The sequence below is a fragment of the Schistocerca cancellata genome, chromosome 6 (assembly GCF_023864275.1).
Source record: "Schistocerca cancellata isolate TAMUIC-IGC-003103 chromosome 6, iqSchCanc2.1, whole genome shotgun sequence".
In the NCBI taxonomy this organism is placed as follows: Eukaryota; Metazoa; Arthropoda; class Insecta; order Orthoptera; family Acrididae; genus Schistocerca; species Schistocerca cancellata.
In genome coordinates, this window is record NC_064631.1 from 482,741,896 (window position 1) to 482,767,906 (window position 26,011).

A 26,011-nucleotide genomic window follows, 5' to 3' on the forward strand; every position below is an offset into this window, starting at 1 on the left:
TAAATTGTTGTTCTATGTAAATGGAAACCAAAAAGTGTTAAATCTCTGAATTAGAAAAGTCGATTGATAAGTTTCATTCATACATATGTACAAAGGATAAGCATATGTAAAGAATATAGTGGAAACCATCAAAGAAATAGATGCAGTAAAGTGCCTTGTGTATGTGACCAATATTTTGCATCAAATAATTATAAGAAACATTTAAAATGAATTTCATGTGATGACTATTCTAAATTATCATCATCAGTGGAAAATGATGTATAACAAAGAAGCTGTAAAATGTATTAGTTATCAATAAATTAAAGATTTAAATTGTTTTTACTTAAGTTAAACATCTAAGGATAAGCTTTCAAGTAGAGGTAAGATTTGCCTTTATGATTATAATAGACAAAGAGACAAGACAGATATAATTAATGTTAAATAATGTGTTAAGTTTCAAGCAACAAATTAGCTTTCTATATTCTAAATTGTAGTTATTAAGAGAATTTAGTTTTACACAAATCTAATAAAAAAAATTCTTTAATAAAAGAGAATAAAATGGAGCAGGCTTCATGACACTGAAGAGAAATAATTTAAGGGGATACAGCAGATTAAGAAAAGATGGTGTAATTAATTTAATTACTAACACAATTCATGTATACCTGTTCTGCTCAATACCATGAAAGCTCAAAGCGTTAGCAAAAACTCTTGGCATTAGAGGCCATAGCAAATTAAAGAAATCAGAAATACTGCAGTTAAATCAGTTTTGTTACAGTAATTTCAGTTTCATCAAGAATCATTCCAAAAGATTAAATAAAGACCAAAAATAGTACCTAATATAAATTACTTTTACAAATTGATTTGATGTTTTGAAAAACTCGGCCATTGCTACAAGAATGTCCATTCAGTAGTAAACTGTATGAGCAACAAAGAGAATAAACCATCAAAAAAAGAATTATTTGAGTTAAAGAAATAAGATCTAAATCCATTGAAAGTTCAGGACATAGTCTCTGACCTATAAACTTGTCTCTAATGATGATATTAGAGAAACCAATACCATCAATGACAAAACTGATTATGTAACAAAAGCACTTAATTGTATGGTACAAGTAGCTAAAAAGAGAAATAACTTAAGAAAATGATTCAAGTTAAATTTAATAGCTACAAATACAAAAAAAAATTTTCCAATCTCTATAGGATATAAAGTATCTGATAATACTCAAGAATCTGTACAACTTTTGTGCAATAAAATCATAGATATATAATCATGTGATGAGACTATTTATGTTACAAACACTACATTTAATATTTGGGTATTAGCAATTCTGAGAGGCAGCAAAGATAAAATAAATAAATAAATAAATTTAGCTGATGCCAAAAAGACTTAGAGATACATCACAAAAATTAATTACGATGGTAATCTTTGTTGTCCTAGAGCTATAATTGTGGTATTAACATATCACACAAATAATATCTTAGACAGAGAACCAGCTGAGAATGAAATTAAGATGTTGAGAGTAGGGGATAAATATAAATTATAAAAGAGTTAACCAACAAATTATGTAACCAATTAGGAGAATACGACAAAGAAGGTTTTACTCAGATCTATGTTATAAATGTGGAGCAGCAGATAAATGGTATTTATATTGAAAATTTCAATTTTGTTGTCTGTCGTGGCCATGAGAAAGCAGTAAAAATATCTCTGTATAAAAATCAAAACCATTTTGATATAGTTAACAGTATGAGAGCTTTCGTAGCATCATTACATTTCTGTAATAAATGTAACAAAACATATGACAACAAGAACGAAAGTGGATGTAAAATAGAGAAAAAGTTTGTATACTGTGCAATGGTACAGAAAGCAGTACTGAGGAAAATGAGATATATTGTGAAAACTGTAATAGATACTGTTATAATAAAGAATGCTTATACAATCACGAAGAAGTTTGTGATATTGCATACAAATGTAGAGAATGTAACTGCATTTGTTTGAGATTTAAAGAACATAAGTGTGGCTTTGAAGTCTGTAGAAACTGTAAACAGGGATAAAAATTAATCATAAATATTTCATGCAATACAAATTGCTAAAAGGTGGTATTTCTGAAAAGAAATGTAATGAAGAATTTATAGTAAAGGGATGTCAAAATTGTATTAAAGATGGTTGTTGTATTAATGGAGAATTCAAGGATTATTTGGTTTTCCAAAGCTGGGAAAACCATAAGACAGTTTCAGATAAACAGTTCAAATATTGTGAAAAGGGAATACCAATGAGAGTTCCTTGTACCTGTACAGAATAATATTTGGTTATGAAGCTCTACAAGAAACGGGAATACATATTCCAAATCTCATTACAGCTCACAATTTTAATAGTAATACTATTAGTAAATTTAAGACATATGATGAATCCTGTAGGTGGATTACCTGAAGAAAACAAGAATTATATACCTAAAGAAAACAGGAATTATATTTCCATAGTTCTTTTTGCTGATGGTGATGATTCACAATTCATTTTAAAGTACTGTATTAAAAATGCTATAAAGCCATATACTTTCTACACAGGGACTAAATGATGTCACTGGAGAGAAAACAGTTAGGTTTAAAAATTATAGATAGCAGTAATTTTGTACAAGGCCCCTTTAGTAGCTCCACAAAAATATTCATTTCAAGGAGTTAAAGATAGGTTATTTCCCACATCTGTTTGATACACAAGAGAATGAAAATGACATAGGATCTATTCCAGATGTCGAACATTATTGTGTTGAAACTATGAAACCAAAAGAAAGAGAAATATTTCTCAAATAGCAAAGTCAAAAAGTTAAAGAAAATTGTGTGTTCAATATGAGAAAAGAAATTAATCATTATTCCAATTCTGATGTACATATATTGAAAAGAGGTTGTGTTGAACTCAGGAAAAATTCTTAGAAATAGCTAATATAGATTCATACTGTTATTTAAGAATTGCTGGAGTTTGTATGGCTATATAAAAATCTAAGTATTTTCTTGAAATAAGAACTGCTGTATTGGACAAAGAACAAAAAGAAAGGTGTATTAAGGAGTCTATTGCTTGGTTAAACAGTTTAATCAATAATAATATTCAACACTTCCTTAATGGTGGAGAAGTAAGTATAGCCAGAGCGAAAGTAGATGGTTTTGATAAAGAAATCGATACTGTTTATCAGTATCACGGTTGTGTCTGGTATGGTTGTAAAAATGTGTTTTAAAGGTGAGACAGTTGAAAAGAAAACTAAAGAATCAGTGGATGACCTACATCAAAAGATTTTAACAAGAAGTACTGAAATGTTAAATGCTGGATATAATTTAGTGGAGATGTGGGAACATGATTGGCTTACTCAGCAGTGTACAAAAAGCTAAAGAAATTGAAACAGTTACCTAAAGTTATCAAACCGTTAAATACAAAAGATGCCTTTTTATGGAGGATGTACAAATAAAGTAAAATTAAGAGCTAAAGCAAATGGTGTTGGTACAAAAATAATATTAGTCTCTACCCTACTGTGCAATGTTACAATTATCATTTTTATACTAAAAAGTGGTACAATTTTATAAACTGTAAAGTATTGGCACCTTGAGGATTGTACCATCAAGTTTTACCAGTACAGCTAAAGACTGATAAAAATGAAAAGCTGTTGTTTCCTGTGTGTATCAAAAGAGTAGAAGAGAAAATAAATAAATGTTATCACAATTATGATGAAAGAAGTAGCATTGGAAATTGGACAACTGATGGAATAAAGAAAGCTGCAGAAAAAGGATATAAGATTTTAGAAGTCTATGAAGTGTCAAATTTTGGATGTAAGAGCAACATGTTGTTTAAAAATTATGAGAAAGACTTCATTAATATAAAGCTGGAAATCAGCCCTCGTTATTTTGAAACTAGTGAGATGTATATCAAAACAGTTAAAGAAATATTGGATATTGAATTAGATCCTGATAAGATAGAAGAAATTACAGGAAAATGAGCTGTAGCTAAGATGTATCTAAATTAATTATATTATTAAATATGAGTAAAAATTAATATGTTACAGGTTTACAAAAATCTTATGAAATACTACTGGATGACCAGTTAGATAATATAGATATTAAAACTTACTGGCAGATTAAAACTGTGTGCCCGACCCAGACTCGAACTCGGGACCTTTGTCTTTCGTGGGCAAGTGCTCTACCAACTGAGGTACCGAAGCACGACCCACGCCCGGTCCTCACAGCTTTACTTCTGCCAGTACCTCGTCTCCTACCTTCCAAACTTTATAGAAGCTCTCCTTCGCAGGAGAGCTTCTATAAAGTTTGGAAGGTAGGAGACGAGGTACTGGCAGAAGTAAAGCTGTGAGGACCGGGCGTGGGTCGTGCTTCGGTACCTCAGTTGGTAGAGCACTTGCCCACGAAAGGCAAAGGTCTCGAGTTCGAGTCTCGGCTGGGCACACAGTTTTAATCTGCCAGTAAGTTTCATATCAGTGCACATTCCGCTGCAGAGTGAAAATCTCATTCTGGAATATAGACATTAATTTTATTAATGAAAATATGGTTCAGATGAAGTAAAACTTCATAAGATTAATTGAGAGTGAAGTGAAAGAAAAGGCATGATTAGAGTACAACCAGATAACTACAGATGTTGATACTAAGAATTTCATAAATGAAAACATTAAGAAAGAATTCTTGTTTCAGTATAATAAGAGTGGTTCTAGAAGATTATAATACAGTACTGTATGGATATTAAAATAAGCTTTCTGTATCTTCTAATGTAAAAATAAAATATGTATTAGGTATTTCATTATAACAATGGAATAAATTTCTCAGTTGTTTTTTATTGCATTCTATGTTTCTTATATTTAAACATTTAAATTTTTTGGTTATTGAGTGATAAACTTAAAATAATATATAACCACAAGTATAATCTTTTAATATTTTTGGGATATTATTTATTGTTATTTGATAATCATTAAGTTGATAATTTGCTATTTTTTTCAATTATAAAAAATGAGAGAATTTGACTTTTCTATTTCTTCTCATATTTCTGTGTCAGTTTCCTCAAATGTCTCTTCTTCTCCATAAGCATTACATTTCATACTTCTCAAATTTTCTATAATTGAAGATGGTTTAAAATAATATTTGCAGATACCACATTTCAATTGTTTCTCTCTTGGTTCGTTATTTCTCTCAATAAAAATATCAAATTTATGTTTGTCCCACACATAAGTCATATCCATCCTTATTTATAGGATTAAAACTTTTCATAATGGATATATCTTTTTCTCCCATTAAATTTTTTTCTAATGAAAGGGAAGTTCTACTCTAGCAGCTCAACAACATTAGCTGTTAGAATTTTTTCAAAAAATTAGTGAGCTGCATGTAAATGAAACACATTACAGGTTGTAAGTATTTGAAAACTAGATATGGAGAGAAAATTTGTGTGGAGGCTGATGATACATTTAAAATTATTTTGCTAGACAGACATTATAATTAATTACTGGTTGGGATTTTCAGTTTTTTGATTATGGAAGTATTAAACTGAGATATGAAGGAATGAAGAAACTTAAAAATAACAATAATGAATTTCATGATCTGGAATTTGTAGTTTAACTTTTTATTTTCAAAATTTACCCTTTTTATTTATTTATTTATTTATTTATTTTTGTTGCTACTGTTGCCTTGATATATAACCCTTGCCTTGATATAATAACAAATTCATCGCATTAAAAGTACAAAACAATGATGAACTCGATAACCATTGGGTTGTATTGTATTCATTGTTTCTCTCAGAAACGTTCCAAGCTCACAAAGCTCACATCAATGTTGAGATTTGCAATTTGGCGAAGTTGATCAAATAAATTTGCAGATATATCTACAAATGAAGCACATGGTAGTTGTTGGAGTAAGAAATGCAATAGCATTTGTCATCAAAATCAACCTAGATGGTACATTTTATCATTTTCAATCCATGAATGACTTCAGTAGTTGTTCATTTAGTAGTGCGCCATGAAAATAGACAAAATCTGTACTTCACAACTGAAAATGGATGAGCAAGAGCATTATCGCCACTGCCAGCAACGTTAATTGCATTTTTCGCATTGTGCACCTATATATTTACTGTTACTTATTCTGAAGTTACACATGGAATGCATCAGCAAACAAGTTTCAGCATTGCAAACAAGGTAAAACAGTCACAGAACATCGAGATTTATAGTCGATCGCCGCAATAACCCATGTGTACTCTATTCAACCAGACAGTGCAGCATGACTTTTACTTGCAATTACTGTCTACCAACGTACATGAACAGACATCCTTCCAAGAATTGAGAACAATGAATGGTCAAGTGTGTGCCACTTACCATGAATCTTGACAAAAATTAAGTCTTCTAGAAAATGATGCACATTGGGACACTTCACTCACTGATGCATCAAATACTACTCAACCACACATTATTTGCAGTCGTACTGACATCACGCTTCCCATCTATTCCAAAAGATCTTTGGGAAAAATACAAAGACTACTTGAATGAAGATATGCTACATTGTATATGCGCTGGGAATCAAAAACTAGACATAGAGTTCACATCAAACATGTATAATGAGGCAAGGGTTTTGATTCAGGACATGGGTTGTGTAATCGCTAACAAAGCACTGGTACAGTTGGGAATGGCTACACCGAATCAATGTGCAAATGGCATTTATGAACGTGATTAACAACAAGAAACACACCTTAATGAGTTAGGTAAATTTTTTTCAAACAAATTTTTCAAAAAATGCTTTGCATATGACAGAGTTAGGTGTGCAGTACAAGCCAAAGTGGCAGATTGTATTTCCTAAATGTGCTCAGAGGGAAAAGTAAAAAATTTGTCTTACTTCACTTATTTTGACAACCATACAATTATGGAAAAATATTGCACTGGCTATCACATAATCTCGAATTGCAGCAACTCTTTTAATGATGGTCAAACATGCATTCAGAACTGGAATTGCCATTGAATATGCAAATCACTGAGACACCACCATACAACATCAACAACAATTCTGGTAGGAGTAAACTACTTGTCATGTTAACTCATTATATGGGACGAATATGCTATAGTGCATGAAAAAGCATTGGAAGTTCCTCATCATACACTCAAAGATTTGGGAGAAAATAAACAGCTCCTCAGTGGTGCACCCATGGTGATTTTTGGCAAACTCTACCAGTTATTCTGTGTTCGACAGCTGGTGATGAACGTAATGCATGTCTCAAATCAACCATTTTACAATGATACCTGTAAACATTGGCTTTGGAGACAACATGCATTTACGATGCCAACATGATGCCTTAGCTGAATGTTTCAGAAAACAATTGTTGGATAATAGAAATGGGAAAATAGCAGTTGATAAACCCACACAGTGTGTGACATTGCCAACATACTTTTGTAAAATCAAAGCTACCACAGATATATCTATTCAAAGTTTCCCTTAATATTGCACAGAATTACAAAAATTGTCAGTGACTAAGTACACATGCTATATTAGCATCAATAATGTACTGAATCAAGACAATATTGTTAATTATTCAACTTCATTCTTCAATTCACTTGATTTGGCAGGCATGCTGCCACACATTTTACTATTTAAAATTGGTGTGCCTTTCATTCTTCTCCAGAATATAAATCCAGCACAACTTTGCAATGGTACCAGGCTGTCAATAAAAAAAAGATGATGAACAGTATCTTCAAAGCTGCAATTTTAAATGGAGATCCATAGGAGAAGGTGTACTATTGCCATGCACCCCAGTTATTCTGACAGATATGCTATTCAAATTCAAACATTTGCAGTTTTTTGATGCAACTTGCATTTGCATTTACCATCAACATGGCACAGGGAGAATCGATACAAGTGTGTGGACTAAATGTGACAAATCCATGCTTCACATGGACACGTGAATGTGGCGTTCTCACACTTAGGTAAACCTTATGGTTTAAATGTGTGTGTAGTAGGTGGAAAAACAAAAGCACTACAATAAACAATATTTAAACACAAACACTTTTTTGAGTGGCATTGTAATGCATGTTAGGTACTCACAAGTCACAAATGATATTTCTAGTGATGATCTGGAACTGTATGGATTGGGCTGGAATTATTAATTTTATTTTAAAAGAAAAAAAGAGACTAACATTCTTCAATATCTGGCTCACTAGAGATGTATCAATTACTTGAATGAACTGGGGTATAACAAGGGATCACTCATGAACTTGATAAGGAACGATAATTTCATTCACCTGCTGTGATCTTGAAAAACTAAGTAAGATACAAATCAAAATCTGTAGACTGCCATCTGTACCCCAGTACAATGCAGTGGTGTCATAGTCACTATGCCACTTCCCTCAGTGTAGAATATGAACTTAGTGCACCAGAATACTACTGTTCAGCATAAAAGAATGCCTTATGTGTCATGATTTAAAGCAATTGTATAAATATCTTTCTGGAATCTCCAATTCATATCTCATAGTAAATATGCGAGAGATGCTGAAACATCATTTGTAACCTAGAACTGCTCCTTTACATTGTTGAATGCCAACTCTTATCAGTATAACCCTGTTTTGTTTATTTTTATACTGTCTTTTGCTTGTGTTGATCTGGTTGAACATTCTTGATCAGACTATAGTAAAATGTTTATTTCTAGGTTGAAGGAGCAGCATGGAATTACACTTGCTCATGAATTACAAATTAATCCACGGTTACGTAACTTGTGGACTCTCATGAAACCAGAAGTTGAAAAAATACCTCGTTTTTTGAAAGCAGCAACTTCGTTACAGGTTAGTGTATTTGCTTTCATGAAGGAAACCAACCAGATATTGAATTGTATTTACTTCCTGTTGTTCTCCATTGAAACTCCTATAACTGTTGCCTCATTTTTGTCAGGTGCCAAGAAACATGGTACTGATAAGAGAAACTGTCTGATACGGAGAGTTGTCGCCATGTCTAAAAATAATTAGTCCTTCACCTCTTACTCACATAATTTTCAGTTCTGTGACAGAAAAATGTATAGAGAACGCATTGTGGGCTATTCACAAGAGTGTGAGTTGCAGGTGTAGTCAACACCCTCTCTTGCAAAACACATTGATATCTTCACAATGAAATTACTGGGCAGCTGTCTAAAATTTGCAGAATGCCAAGAGTGTAGTACAATAAGTGACTAGATCACTCACAACAAAGAGAGCAGAGAAAGTTGTTGTATGCTAACCACAATAGATATTTTGAAGAGTGGGAGAACTACACTCCGGGAGCTGTGAGGTGATATCAGCATTGTGGTGCTTCCTGCTTATGAGGATAAAATGCCATAATCATCATGCCACACCAGGATTATGACAAGAAGGTTATTCAAATTTTGAAAGATTCTGCATGCAAGTATATCAACAGTGAACCTATGAAAAGAGAGGCCAAGAAGAAAGCAGTGATATTCACTGCTTCAGGCATACCAGAAAACACTATCAAAATCATCCATGCATCGGCTCTAGTTCTACCTAAGCACTGTGGATTATTCATGATGTCTAAGGAAGTATTTGTCATGTGAACAAAGGACCTTACTGCAGTTGGGTGGCTTGCTTGCCTCAATGATACACTTAGCCATACAATAAATGCAACATATCCAGAGGGATATCTATGGAGAGACAAGAGTAACATATGGTTCCCATAGAAGGACATCATCTTTTCAGTAATCACAGTGACAACAGCCCAGTTGATTGAGTGATTTAGCCTTGTTACTACAAATATGACCTTGCTGTGTTACTACAGCAAACAGCCGAAAGTGAGAAGAAACTGCAACCATTACTCATTTCTTCTTTACAACTACAGTGTATTGTCTGGATGGCTAACATAGGCCATACATCTCATATTTATGTGGATAATAATAATTTTATTTATTTATTCCTTGTACTTACAAACATTACATAAAATGCTAATACTGCAAAAATTTTAATACTACAGCTACTTTCTAGCACTGCATAACCACTGTAAAACACCTTAACCAATTACTCAGCTACTAATGCTGCTGTTAGTATTACAGGTTCTGTTCCGTTTAGGTTCATTTATTTGGATACATCAATACTGTAGTTGATTGTTTTCACTACTGGATCTGCCCTTAACGCTACCCTTGTCAACAGCCATTGTCCACTAGTCTCCTTTTGTGTAGGGCAGCATGTCAGCAGCATTTCTACTATATCAAACAATTTCACGATTCACTGTAATGTCTTAGAAACCACACTTCTATTATCTCCTATACCAACACAATGTATAGTGTTGAAAAACCACTTCATTCAGTGGTCCCTGAACTCTGTTGTCTTCTCTTCATCTGCAGGTATATTGTCAGTAGCATTCTGAAGTGTGACTGAATGCCTCATGAAATCTGAAATCTCCTTGGCCTTCCTATATACTGTGACTGCAGTATCATCCAAGATGTGTTAGGCTGACTGTTCCTTAATGCTGTTTTTGGATCCAGCATTGTCCCTTGTTTTACCCTCCACCCCGAAAAAAAAAAAATTAATAAATAAAATAAAATAAAAAAATTGGCCAGCCTTCAAATGTTTCTTATTTGGTTAGATTTACACTGGAAAAAAATTTCATCTAAATAGAGTGACACAAATCCATGCTGACTTAAGTAACGAATTTTAATATTGAACAGTGGAAAGTCTGGGTTGGAATGTCAACAATATTATGAAAGGATAGATTACTACTAACCATAAAGATGACATGTTGAGTTGCAGACAGGCACAATGAAAAGACTCTTACACATTGAGTTTTCAGCAAAAGCCTACTTCAGAAAAAAATAACACACACACACATTCACACAAGCAGGCCATCACATGTCACTTGATGTGTGTCTGCTTATGTTCATCTTTTCACAACTCGCAGTCCTTAACCCCTTGCCACAGGGATCATAAACTTGTGGAAGACCCAGGTGCAAGACCTGTCTAATCCATGCATCTAGCACTTCCTGTTCCCATCCTGTCACAGAATTACCTTATCCCATCAGCATCTGGGCCACTGGTGAAAGCAGCCATGTCATATACCAGCTCTCCTGCAGTCATTGCACAGCTTTTTATATGACTACCAACCAGCTGTCCTTTAGGATGAATGGCCACCACCAAACTGTGCCAAGATCAAAGTGGACCACTCTGTGATGCAACATGCAACTGTACATAACATGCTCAATTTTAATGACTACTTCATGACCCGGGTCATCTTGATCCTTCCCTCCACCATCAGCTTTTCTGAACTGCACAGATGGGAGTTATCCTTATAACACTTTTCCACTACTGAAATCATCCTATCCTCAACATATGGTAACCTACTATACCCCTACCCTCCAACAGCAGTTTCCACCCCCTCTCTCCTGTCACCTCCTTGCGTTTGTCCCCTCACCAACATTGTGTAGCGCTCTGCCAACACCTCCACTGCTTTTTTCCCTTCTGTGCACATCTCTTTTTCGGCTCCCCATTCCCGCACCAAGCGAGGTGGCACAGTGGTTAGCACACTGGACTCGCATTCAGGAGGATGAGGGTTCAATCCCACATCTGGCCATCCTGATTTAGGTTTTCCGTGATTTCCCTAAATCACTCCAGGCAAATGCCGAGATGGTTCCTTTGAAAGGGCATGGCCAACTTCCTTCCCCATCCTTCCCTAATCTGATGAGACTGATGACCTTGCTGTCTGGTCTCCTTCCCCAAAAACAACCCAACCCAACAACAGCCATATATGTTCATCACTTTCCGTTAATGACCCTTGGTTACAAGATATTGCAGTAGAACCAAAGTACCCATCAGATCACAAGCCATCTTTTATTTTTGTGTTGAATATCTTGCATGATTATTACAATAACTTATTGAAATAAAATGTGCTCCAAATATGGTTTCACGTCCTGCAGTCCAGTTTTTATTATCTATACCTAATGGTAATCTAAAAAGTGCATCAGGCAGTATATTAAGTGAAGCTTTGATTTGTACCATCTCCAACTTAAATTCTTGTAAAAATAATGTCTATCTCATTAGTCCACTGTGTAGCTTTTCATTAAGGAAGAAAAAGCCTACATTATTTCTATTTTTGAGCCCCATATTAGAGTCTGCAATTTTTGTACAATGCAAAAATTTAGATAACCATTCTTTCTCAGTAGCTGAGTAATCCATCTCATGTTTATTAATACTTCAGCCAGCAAATGTTACTGATCAGTGGTCATCATATTCTGGATTGTTTTCTTTTTGCCTGTTTAAACCCTTGATTCATTTTAGGATCATGTCAAATTAATATTATTAAATGATTCATCTGTATCACCACCCCAGATCCAGCTACCATATTGTTTCAATAAGTTTAATAAACAAGGGACATTCATTGCATGGCTCCTTATATATCTTTGGTGGAAGCTATAAGCAGAAGTTGAGTTGTCAATAGAACACATAAATGAGAAAACTTGCGATACAGTGTGGAGTGGATGGACATTGCTGTAACTGCAGTGTGGGTGGTAGACAGGGTGGGGTGGGGATGGTTAGGTGGGTGGGTAGACGGAGAGAGAGGTGGGAGTCAGGAAGAGAAGCAAGGGATGGCTAGCTAGTGGCTTGGAGGCAGGCAGCATGTTTGCTTGCTGGGAGTGCGGGAGGGAGTGGTGGCAGGTGTACGGGCTAGGCATGTGATGCAGGGCTACCGGAGCCAGTGTGCAGCAGCCCCACTTGCCACCAGCCTGTCCCATGGTGGAGTGCAGCCATTGCCATCAACATCCATGATTGCTGTCACATCTTGCAACATCTTAAGTGGCACTTGTTCTCCACTGGTCTTATTACCTTTACATGAAGGCTCATGCCAAAGCCCAGTACTCTAATGAAATAGAGTAAGCAAGTGTGTTGGGAATGCTTTGTCTCTTCCCTTGGTTCTTCTGTCCCTTTCTTACGGGTGTTGGCTATGCTCAGCACCCTCCAAAATTGCCAGCAGTAGTTTTCCATCTCAGGTTTTGCCCTACCAAGTGGCCTTTGTATGGATCCATTGGTTCTTGCGGAACGTTTTGAGACCAATTTTGCGACAGCATTGGCATCAGCCTCATATCCAGCTACCTTACTGATCCAGAAACAGCAGGCTGAAGCTCCCCACTTATGTTTTATCCCTTATCAGGCAGAGTCCCACAATGAACCTTTTACTGAATGGGAATGTCTTCTGGCCCTCTCCTCATCCCACAATTCAGCCCCTGGCCTTCATTCCATCCATAACCAATTGCTTCAGCATCTCAATCCTCCAAAACAACAATATCTCTTCCAGATGTTCAACCATCGTTTTACCCTCTCCGTGGAGGGACATTGTTGTGGTTTTTCCTTAAGCTCATATTCATCGTTCCTCAATAGTTTTCGGCTGATCAGTCTGACCTGTCCCCCCTGCAAGTTATTTGAACAGATGGTGGTTTGTCAGCTCATTTGGTCCTCGAATCTCAGGATGTGTTGTCTCCTTACCAGTGTGGCTTTTGGGAGGGATGGTATCCAATTGATCATCTACTTCAACTGGAAACCACAGTTTGGCATGCCTTTCCTCAGTACAACCATCTTGTAGAAGTTTCCTTCAACCTTCATAAGGCATACAACATGGCTTGGTGCCATCACATTTTACTTACCCTCCACGAGTCGGGTCTTTGGGTTCCCCTCCCAATTTTTATTCAACTGTTCCTGTCCCACTGGTCATTGTCAGTTCAGGTTGACACTATTACCAGTTCTCCCCAGACCCAAGAGAATGGCATTCCACAGAGCTCCATATTAATTGTCCTCCTTTTCCTCATTGCTCTTATTGGACTTGTGGCCTCTGTCAGATAGTTGGTCACCCCTGTTCTGTATGTGGATGATTCCTGTATCTGCACTAGTTTCCACTCAGTGGCCTCTGTAGAGCAACAGTTCCAGTGTGCCATCCAGCACACTTCCACATTGGTACTGTCACATGGCTTTCATTCTCTCCCATTAAACCAGGGTGGTGCATTTCTGCCACTGTACTATAGTTCATCCTGATCCAGAGCTCTACGTTGATGCCCAATGCCTAACTGTGGTCCCCCAGTTCCGGATCTTGGGTCTCTTTTTTGAAACAAGCTGACTTGGTTGTCCCATATCTGCCTTCTGAAGATAGACTGTTTCAGTAGACTCAGTGTCCTTTTCTTCCTTGCCCACACCCTCATGTGGTGCAGATGTTTAACTCTTCTCTGCCTTTATCAGGTGATAGTTATGTCCTATCTGGACTATAGTTATCAAGTTTATGGCTCAGGTGCCCCTTCCACACTGCTTCTCTTGGAGCCAGTCCATTATCATGGTATCCATTTGGCCACCTGCACCTTTTGCACTAGCTCGGTCGATAGTCTTTTGGTTAATGCTGGATTCCTTCCCTACTCCTTTTGGTTCGGTGATCTGAGCTCCTGGTTTCCTATATCGTTGCTAACCCTCTCATTCCTGTACACCCTTCCTAGTCTATTCTTTCCACTGCTTTGGGTCATTGACCCCCTGCTGCCCTCCCTCAGGTGAGTTCTGCATCACTTCTTTCCGCTGTGGTTTCCATCATCCCTCTTTGTCCTGTTTCCCACATTCTCTCCTGAGACACCCCCCCCCCCCCCACCACCAATCTGGGGTAGTTCCTCTGCCCCACTCCAACAGTGTTCAGTTGTTTGTTCCACCCACTCTTACAGGAGTTTCAAGAAGCTATTGTTTTTCACACTAATATTTCTAAATCTGCCAGTCATGTGGGATATGGTTTCACATATTCTTTTGGTACGGAATACCATCTCTTGCCTGCCATATATGGGGTATTCACAGTTGAACTGATGGCTATCTATTGGGCCCTCTGCTTCATTAGTCATCTCTCACATGAGTTTTGTTATGTACAGACTCACTGAATGGCCTTCAAGCTATCACCCTGTGTTTTTCCTGGCACCCTCTGATTTCTGCCAGCCGCGACCATCTTGCTGATTTTGGCCATGCTGCTGCTTGTTTGGTTGATTTCCTTTGGCTTCACAGCTATGTGACTATATCGAGTAATGAGCTGCCTGATTGTCTGGTGCAGAAGGAGGGGTGGGGGTCATAGACAACCTCCCCCAATTCTCTGTGATCCCACTGAGAGTGGGTTTGTAGCTTACATCAAATTCCTTTTTGCTCAGTTGTGAACTTGCTCTTGGAGGAGGAAAGGGGGGGGGGGGGCTGTGTGCTGCATCACCCTGTCTAATAAACTTTGTGCGATCAAAGAGTCATCACAGTGTTCTTCCCTCCACCTCTCCCAGCAGGAATCTGCCACGCTCTGCTGCCTTTGTATCAGAAATATCAGGTTGACCCGTGGTTTTTCACTCTATAACGAATCCCCTCCCCCCTCCCCCCCATGCAGTTGTGGCCTCCCCCACCCTCCTCACAGTGATTTATATTTTGGTGGACTGCCTTCACCTTTTAGCCCTCCAAACTAGGTACACCCTCCCACCTTTCTTGTCTTAGTTGTTAGTGGACAGCCCTTGTGTGGTTAAGTCCGTCCTCGGGTTTTCTTTGCAAAACTGGTTTGTCCTTCCAGATTTAAGTACATGAATTATCTTTAGGAATAGGAACCCCCGAGTAAGTGTGGGCATTTCTGTGGGAGGCCTTCAGCCTTGCCTCTGCAGCGGTTTGCCCCCCCCCCCCACTGCCCCCCCCCCCCCCCCCCCCCCCGCTTTTCCTACATTTTGTCTGATCTATTGTGCTTTTTCTTGCATCTTCTTCCCTGATGTTGTCCCTGTTGGGCTTTCCATCATGCATAGTGCCTCTGGGGCACCCCTTGCTCTCACCATCATCCCCCCCCTGTTCTTTACTTTTCCTGCTGCCCCAACATTCCTTTAGCTTTAGCTTCTTTGTTTACATGTTTCCCCTTCCCATCAACAGGACTGTGCTGTTTGTGTTGTTCTTCCCTTAGTTTCTGCCTTCTTAGATCACACCTCACTATTGGGTCCCCTCCCCAAATCAACTAACCAACCAACAATTCAGCTTAATAATGACAAATCTTGGGAATCAGGAAATAAACTAAACTCTTTTGGTTAAGCACAAACATTCTTCCAATAATTGGAGCCACGGGGGTAGCTGCGTAGTCTGAGGCGTCTTGTCATGGTGCGCGTGGCTCTCCCCCAGTTGGGGGTTCGAGCCCTCCCTCGAGCATGAATGTGTGTGTGTGTCATCCTTAGTGTAAGTTAGTTTAAGTTAAATTAAATAGCGAGTAAGCTTATGGACCGATGACATCAGCAGTTTGGTCTCATAAGACCTTACCACAAATTTCCAAAGAAAAATCATTGAGAGCAGAAAACAAAATGTTATAGGTGTGAACTATCCAATACAAATTCTCAATCTGACAACACAATCTGATAGGGAACAACTGGAATGTAAATCTGAAATTAGATTCTTCTATATCCAGTTAGGCAAAACAACAGGCAGTCACAGAAATATTACGAAATCAAGAATCAGTCTTCCTGTCAGGGCTTCATGTGATGGGTGATGAGTAGTTGTGCTCCAAGGTGGGAGTAGGGTATCACCTGACATCAGCACCTATCCTACCCACAGTGAAATTCCTAGTAGCACCCAGACCCTGCCTTGCTGGCCTATTCAATTTGCCATTCCTCCAAAACTCACCCCTAATACTCCATGAAATCCAGAACCCAAACAAACCCAAAACACTGTTGTTGAACTTTCCACCAGAAATCTCAGCCCTATGGAAGTTTCAGCCCTATCCAAAGGCCTCACCTTCAGCCCCATACCTAAGTTTGACCGTGATGGACTTGTCAAAGACGTACCCTCCTTCTCCTGATGTCTACAGTGGGAACACTTCTTTGCCAGCAATGCCTCCAACCAAAGCCAACTTATCCCAACACTAAACTTTGCCTCTTCCGGCTCATACCACCATCCAACTGTGACCCACCCCTCCCACCTGATCCTCATTCGTCATTCACTGTACCTGCTACATCCTGACACACAGCTATTTCTCCCTTAATGGATGGTATACAGGGTGTCTTAAGAGGAATGGTCAATATTCAGGGATGTAACAGGAACCATCAGTCGAAACAAAAAAGTCTAGTAAACATGGGCCCTAAAGTTTTCCTGTCATATCCTTGAATATTGATCATTCCTCCTGGGACATCCTGCATAAACAAATCCATGGCACTACCGTGTGGACACTATGCTGTTTGTAGTAGCTTACCCGCAATCCTATTATTTTATTCATTATTAAACCTACTCCTGCATTACCCCTATTTGATTTTGTATTTGTAGCCCTGTATTCACCTGACCGAAAGTCTTGTTCCTCCTGCCGCCGAACTTCACTAATTCCCACTATATCTAACTTTAACCTATCCATTTCCATTTTTAAATTTTCTAACCTACCTGCCCGATTAAGGGGTATGACATTCCACGCTCCGATCCGTAGAACGCCAGTTTTCTTTCTCTTTCTTGACGTTCGCCGATGACATTGTAATTCTGTCAGAGACAGCAAAGGACTTGGAAGAGCAGTTGAAAGGAATGGACAGTGTCTTGAAAGGAGGATATAAGATGAACATCAACGAAAGCAAAACGAGGATAATGGAATGTAGTCGAATTAAGTCGGGTGATGCTGAGGGAATTAGAGTCGGAAATGAGACACTTAAAGTAGCAGATGAGTTTTGCTCTTTGGGGAGCAAAATAACTGATGATGGTCGAAGTAGAGAGGATATAAAATGTAGACTGGCAATGGCAAGGAAAGCGTTTCTGAAGAAGAGAAATTTGTTAACATTGAGTATAGATTTAAGCATCAGAAAGTCGTTTCTGAAAGTATTTGTATGGAGTGTAGCCATGTATGGAAGTGAAACATGGACGATAAATAGTTTGGACACGAAGAGAGTAGAAGCTTTCGAAATGTGGTGGTACAGAAGAACTCTGAAGATTAAATGGGTAGATCACATAACTAATGAGGAGGTACTGAATAGAATTGGGGAGAAGAGGAGTTTGTGGCACAACTTGACAAGAAGAAGGGATCGGTTGGTAGGAAATGTTCTGAGGCATAAAGGGATCACAAATTTAGCATTGGAGGGAAGTGTGGAGGGTAAAAATCGTAGAGGGAGACCAAGAGATGAATACACTAAGCAGATTCAGAAGGATGTAGGTTGCAGTAAGTTCTGGGAGATGAAGAAGCTTGCACAGGATAGAGTAGCATGGAGAGCTGCATCAAACCAGTCTGCTGAAGACAACAACAACAACAACAACAACAAGAAACATGGACACCCAAGTGGCACAGTACTATGCCAACCTTTTTATGGGTGATGTAGGGGAAACCTTCCTAACCTCCCAAAAACCTCTGCCTAGCCCAGTTTCATTGATTATTTTTTTATGCTGGGGACTCAGGGCTAAAATTCCGTATCCCCATTCCTCCACAACACCCCCAATAGATAGCTACAAAGCAGTACCCTCCATGTCACCCATTTGCACCCTGTCCTGGAACAGCTGAACCATATCCTTTGCCAGTGCTTTGATTATCTAGTGTCATGCCCTGAAATGAAAGAGAGAGGAACTAAAAATGATCGCAATATTTTTACATTTTTTTGTTCAGAACAGTCTTTTATAACTTGTATCCTTTCATCATCAGGTTGTCTCGTATCCTTTCATCATCAGGTTGTGTCACCCAAAACATGGCTTGGAAAATATTGTTGTTATTCCTTTTTCTTCTAATCAACTTAGGGTATGTGTCAGTCATTCATAATGGTCCTCCAAGTCTCAGAGACTAGCATAAATCATCTACATTTATTATTAGTTCTTTTACTAAGTCCCTTGCCAGTTGTTTATCTAAAGCACAAATGAAAACTACCACTGAAATGTTCAAAGTGACTGACAGTACCTTAAACTGAAATGATTTACTGCCAAATAAGAAAGCCATTTACAGTCGTAATTTTTCGTGTAATGCAACTTGCCAATCTCTGGTTATTAAACCCATTGAAATAAAGGATTCGTCGTTCCCAAACCTAGATAACAACTCTTCTATATTCACAGGCCTATCCTATTAAATTTCTATGGTTTTAAGTGTTCATGCATCCAAAACTAAATGAACACCTTGTGCGGGTTTCTTAACTATTGACAATGGATTATTGTAAACATTTATGTAATTGTCCATCATCTTTTGTACCTCTTCCCTTACAACAATCTGAAGATTCATCAGTACTGAATAGGGCTTACAAAAGAATGGTTTGTTGCCTTTTATTTTAAACCTATAAACATGCTCTTTAATTATCCCAGGTTTTCTATGAAAATGCTTTTTTATTTAGAATATCCTCTTAACTGAAATTTCTGTTCTTTGGACAATACAGATGGACTCTCTTGCTTTCAATTTAATGCTACACAGTAACTCACCTTTCCCTTGTTCCATTTCATCTACCACAATAATATTAGTAGAAATCACTAAATGAATATGCTTCACCAGAGATTGATCTTTAAATTCTAAGAAATTATTTTAGAAGGCTACACTTGATACCATATTATCTCCTCCCCATAAAACTCTTTTCTGGTAAAAATCTAATAATTCACAGTTATCAGCTAACACTCTAAGGCTAACAGGACATCTAGGTTTAAATTAGGCACTATACTCAGTGTAGTGGTGTGGCAGTATTGCTGGCATGCAGCCAGCTGTGCTAGGCAAGACTGTGAGTGTACTTTTAAAACTTGGCAACACAGTGAGCATGTGACACTCAAGAAAGAAGATTGACTGGTGCCTGGTGCCTACCAATCGACTCACTGAAATCTCAGTCACAAAGTAATTTTAATCAGAGTATACCAACAGTGTTTGGTAAGAGGTCAACATATTAATTGCAATAGGTAGTTGCATTTCTTCTTTTATTTATTTACCTTCATGACAGGTAATACCAATGACAAACACTCCTGTTACTGATAGTATGGGCCAAGGATACTTTTTCCTCAATACTGATGGCAATTCTTGTGAGATTAATGATATTTCTCTCCCGGAATCTAAGTGAATATCAACTTTCTTTCCAAAAAGTATCACCCCTTACTAATGGTTTATCTCATTCGTTCTTAGATTTTATTTCTTCTTCTTCTTCTTCTTCTTCTTCTTCTTCATGTAATTACTCATATGTAGTTGTCGACTGCATAGGGCTACTGTCTTCTTTATGTGAGGTCTTACTGTTCTATTGTTACTTCCTGAAGCCTGGTTCATATCCCAAAATGTCCCTTGTTTCTCAACTGTACGTGCAAAAATGATAGGCCATTCAGCATATTGGGACAGACATTGTTTATAGTATTAGAATTAACTTTTACTCTTTTGATTGTTTCTCTTATTGTTACTTTGATTTCTTAATTTACAGTATTCACTTTCATTTTTTCTGTGGAACCTAGGTGGATGATGGTTTCCACGATTGTTATCTGATTGGCAGTTTCCTCCTTGGGTGTATTCTGCTCATTCTTTGTTTAACATATCAAGACTTTCAGTGAACTGACCTCCCACTGAACACCATGTTGTCCTCAGCTGATTGAGGTCTCTGGCTGCGGATAAGGAGGAGCAAGTGGTCAGCACACCACTCTCCCACCTGTTGTCAGTTTTCATGACCAGTGCCACTGCTTCTCAATCAAGTAGCTCCTCAAGTAAAGACCTTCAGTAAATGTTAACAAATCACTTGCCCCCATTCACCACAGATACCGTATTTCCTTTTTCACATAATATGGTAACCTACTAACCAACAAATTAATCAAATGACTCTCCTCTCTATGATTGTTCAAGTATTTGGCTCTTGTTATGTGCCACTAAAGTCACTTCTTATAACTACCCTAAGTACTATTATGGTGTGACGCCGATGAAATCGACACCAACATCGATACATCCATCTTTGAACTAAGCTAAGATAATCTTTGGCTTCTTCCGCCATAGCCAGTTCTTTGTGAGCCTTGCTTGTGTAAAGTGATGAATAAATGAACTACTGCTAAATGAGTGATTATTGGCGCAACCTACCCAGTAATTCCCCTCACTGGTGGCCCCGAGTTGTAATGTCTTCCATTTTCGCCGTTTTACTGTGTCCGCGACCTCCGCATCGGTTATTTTCGTTTGTATTACATCGACACAGCATTCGAACAATGACTTCGGCCCAGCGGCTGACGCCGGATTTTGTGATCGACATGCATCGTGTTGCAGGCGATGTACACCCGCCAGGACTGCAACACAATGCCTCTCGCTCGATGATTTCGCCGGACATTTTCGAGCCTGCAACAATAAGTCAGGTTAGGCGTGTGCTTGACTCCAGCTATCAAACGCCTTTGTTCCCACCACATGTGCCCTCCCTCATCGACTGTGCAGTTGCCTCTTACGGATCTCCGTGCAGTGCAGGACCAATGTCGATTTCTGCAAATGCTTTGTTGGACAACTTACCACTGCCAGGACAACGATTTGCCACGTCACAATCTGTGCAGTACCACGCGGATACCTGCCACGTGGCCGGAATTGCTTCGTTCACAGGTCAACCTCCTCAGCATCTGACCACGCCCGCGCCTGCCTCGGTTCAGCATCAGCACATGCCTTCCTACTTCGATACCTCAGCCTGCTACAGGAACAATAACTTGTTATCTGTGCCTGACCTCCACCTCCGTTCCACTGCTACGCCTCAGTGTTTTGTGCCACCAGATTCACCTTATCCGCACACCGTTTTCAGTGGAGTGACTATGAACAGTGAACATTCACACATTCCGTCCCACATTCGACATCATTTCCCACACTGTGCTTCTGTACAGCCTGCACCTCCGCAGCCTCCCTGCAACACAAGTGGCCCCAGCTCTGATCATAAGTCGAGCTTTCCGCGGACTAACTCGCGTTCTCATACTTTGAACTTTTTCTCACCTGTCGCCCCCGCGCCGGCCCCATTCGAGCTTCTGCTACGGTTCTCGGCACATCTTGCTGCCTCATCCGCATCGGTCTTCTGTGACGCGTCAATCCGAACACACCCGCATCGTGTTGAGCTTCCACAATCGCAATCGACACATTACGGTGTCTCACCCATGTCAGCCTTCCGTGTCGCAACGGATTGCGCTCAACCACAATGTGTCACCTTCACGCTGCCACCCGAACAGCCGTTGTTGCCACATCCCCTGGAGACACACTCTCGTGGAATACTACAGCAACAACAGCTTGTTTCAGGCAGTGCCCCGATGAACTCAACTCAACCTGTTCTCCCGAAGATTCTACAATGCTTACCGACACTGCCGCCTTTTAATCCCGACAGAGCTACAACCTGGTTCAAAATTGCGAACGAAGTGTTCGACCATTACAAACTCGATGAGTCAACCAGGTTTCTGTGCCTCATCACCCACCTGCACGACCAGGAGGACTTGATTGCTGACCTGGTCGACAACCCGGACTCATCTACCTGGTGCACTCTAGCCAAAAAGACAGTTCTACGTCGGCTTGCATGCGCAACTGAGGCAGCAATACGGCAAGTGCTCCATGTCGAGCAACTAGGCAATGACAAACCTTCCCAGCTCTGGGGATGGCTACGTGCCCTGGTCAGCGCCGATCTACTCTCTGACACAGCTCTCTTCGCCATCTGGTCAGATAAACTATCTCCTCACATCTGCTTTGTTCTAGCTCAGAGGTGTCCCGAACCTGTCGAGCAAAGAATGACAGTTGCTGACAAGCTACATGATGCATCACTGCTCTATTTTGCCAGCCGCTGCCTACCTGACAAGTCTCAGGTTCAGGCTCATAGTCCTGCGGCTGAACGCGGCCGGGGCCGCTCGCTCTGGGAAGCAGTCACCAGCTCTGCCCATGGTCACGCCCCCTCCTGCAACCGAGCCTGCTGCAGCCACCAAACCTTGGTCACCGCCACTGGCAACGAACATTCCTCAGGAAAAGCAACTGCACAACCTGAACTGTTACTTCCACACACAGTTTGGTGAGGCGGCACGGAACTGCAGACCACCCTGCTACTTCCCAAATGCCAATCGCAGGTAGGTCCGGGTGCTGTCTCCTGCGCACAACATGACAGGCACCCCCCAGTGCTCCATTCTGTCTGGGAATGACCTGATAATTGCGAAAGACTTTACATTAAAGACATTTCGTCGGGATACCTTTTCCTAGAGGACACAGGCGCTGATGTTTCACTGCTGCCTATGTCCTTAGCTTCGTCGAACATCCGCCCTCATCATACTTCACTGCAGGCCATGAATTCAACTAAACTACAATACCTGGGTTCAACTTCCCACGTCGTCTCACTCTCTGCAAACCGCAAACTCGAGTGGACTTTTTTAGTGTGCGAAATTGATGAACCTGTAGTAGGCATTGACTTCTTGCGACACCACAAACTTTCACCGGACCTAGTGCGAAACACCGTGTTTCATCACCCATCCAAGACTCACTTTCCCTGTGCTGCATCAAGCAAACTCCCCCGTGACACATTGGTCCGGGCCCATCTCATCCATACATGCTCGTCTCTGTCAACGACGTTACAAGAAACAACGCAAAAGTGCCTTGTCGAGCTTGAAAATGTCGCTCGCCTATGCAAGGAAAACTTTGAGCTCTCCCTCCGGCTCCATGAAACTCAGCTCCAGCTCTCCAATGCAGCAAAGGAATTACAGACACTACAGTGAGGACAAAGCAAGATCAGTAAGTGTGCCGAATCTGCTTGCAGTCCCAGCAATCGAGCCTCCATGTGTTTACCTCCCACTACCCCTTGCAACTGTGCTATCAAGACTGCCATAACATGTACTGACAACTCCGCAGCTCCACAGTCGCCTAACGCCTAACACGGCAGTGTTTGACACTCAGCCGGACACAAGTGCGCATGCGCGATGAGCGTCACATGTTCCCGAACTGACGGCTCCTACCCTGTCCCTCGCGGACAGCACCTCAAACTATGCAACTTCAGCTCCTGTGCGCCGCCGTGCGACCGCCACTGACAACACAAACAGTGCACTCATGCCAAGCGTTTCGCTCGCGACCGTGCTGCCACAGGCCACGCTCTCGCACAATGGACTCACTAACGGCTCACCAGCTCTACCGAGCTCACCCGACCACGGTGCCACTGCTTCGCGGCCATCTTGTTGCGTTGACTCCTGGGACACTTTGCTGCCTTGGCTCCCGTTGGATCCGCCAAGTGGCTCCGAACACCACGACCACGCCTCGCCTGCCCTGCCCACCACACATTGTAAACAAACTGCCTCCCGCACCGCGTGGATTGCGAGGAAGGTAAACCTCTATAAAAACCCCTCAATCTTACGGTGTGCTGTGCGCCTATAAGATGCATGGCTGTTGGGGTGGAACAGTCACAAGCCGGCATCCTCTGGGGCACCTGCTGCACCCCAGTTGTATAAGGCTTACTCAGGCACGCGGGGCTCTGTCTGAGTGGACCTTTAGTTCCCTAGCTGCTCGTGGGACCGCAATGGACCTTTGACCTCTACATTTCCCTCTACCAGTGGATTGGGTTGGCCACTGGTAGGGAAACACACCCCATCGAAAAAGCGACTTCATGCTGCGAGTCCTCCAGTGCCTGGTGTTACTAGAGATTTATCAGACTGTCGTAACAGAGCACATGCTGATAACCAGAATGTGTTTTTGATTGTCAAACGGAAGGAGGGTAGCATGAGAGGGTTTCTCCCTTTTACATCCACAGGGGTCTTGAGGGAATTGCAGGAACACTGAAATCTGTGAAACGACTGCGCAAGGGGCTCTGTTAGTTGAGACTTCTAGTTCCCGTCAAGTCACTTCTCTTCGGAAAGCAACCTGTCTTGGAGAGTACGCTATTGAGACCGAGCTCCACTCCACTTTGAACTATAGCAAGGGTGTTGTGACATGTAGGGGCTTGGTGGATATCCCCAAAGATGAGTTGAAATCTGAGTGGGCTGACGATGGTATTGTTGACGTGCAGCATATTATGAAACGAGTTGATGGGGACCTAGTCAAATCCGACTCGTTTATTCTCACGTTCAATTGCCCGAGACTCCCAGAGCATGTTAAAGCGGGTTTCTTTTGTTTGCCAGTACAGCCATATTTCCCCAACCCAATGCGCTGTTTTAAATGTCAGCACTTTGGGCATACTACGTTGGGGTGCAATGGGATAGCCACTTGTGGTAAATGTGGTAAGCCTGCCCATGAAGGAGCCAATTGTTCATCGCCTGTGAAGTGCGTGAATTGCTCTGGGAGTCACCCTGTCTGGAGCCGGGTCTGCCCCATCTATCTCGAGGAACGGAAGATACAGGAGATCAAAACATCCAAGTGCATCCCCTATGGTGAGGCCAAGAAGTTCTTTTAGGCCATGCAGCCTCCTGTGTTTACAACATCTTTCGCTTCCGCTCTGCAGAAACCGGTACAGTTGGCCACTGTTGCTACACAAATGGAGGTTGCTAGTGTCAGCACTAATACCTGCATTTGCCAGTGCACTTGTGCTGCTGCAGTTGTTTTGCAACCTGCAGCTCATCCCACAATGTCAGACAAGGCCGTGGTTGCTGACATTGAGTACTACCTGCCCCTCCCCATATGGCGTCCTCTGCCCAGGTGAGTAAAGCTCCAACTGTTGACAAGGTTCTGCATTCTAAGCCCCCCCAAGACAAAGACGCCGAAGGTGAAGGTTTTTCCACCGGAGGAGACTAGTCAGGGTTGGTCCAATGACGAGGCCACCGTACTGTCTGACATCTCCCTTGGGTCGCCATCGGAGTTGATGGACATTGATGTTGACCAGGGGCGATCTTCTCGCCCCAGGAATAAATCTCCGGCCAGTACGGGCTCTCCTCCAAAGCACAGAAGCAGGGTGAAAGTTCAGCCACCCTGATCACTGGCTCCCATATTACAGTGGAACCTGAATGGGTTCAGGACGCATGTGGCCAAATTACAACTCCTTGTACGAGAGCGCCCCTTGTGCGTATGTCTCCAAGAGACACATTTTCGGGCCACTGATGCTCCTTCTTTACGGGGCTGTACCGTGTATCGAAAAGATGATCTGATGGGGGAAAGGGCAAAGGGTGGTGTTGCGGTTTTTGTCCATGACATGCACCACTCATCTGAGCTCCCTCTCGTTATGGACTTGCAAGCAGTTGCA

The 26,011-nt window shown here is 40.7% G+C and overlaps 1 protein-coding gene across 2 annotated transcripts in view; it reads left to right on the forward strand.

Moving 5' to 3' along the window:
* The window catches only part of LOC126190700 (2',5'-phosphodiesterase 12-like), a 152,367-nt gene that overhangs the window by 62,381 nt on the left and 63,975 nt on the right, over positions 1 to 26,011 (forward strand). For both annotated transcript variants that reach the window (XM_049931165.1, XM_049931166.1), the window contains one exon: positions 8,636 to 8,768. In XM_049931165.1, coding sequence (XP_049787122.1) covers positions 8,636 to 8,768 — 133 coding nt within the window. The remainder of the gene's footprint in view (positions 1 to 8,635; positions 8,769 to 26,011) is intronic.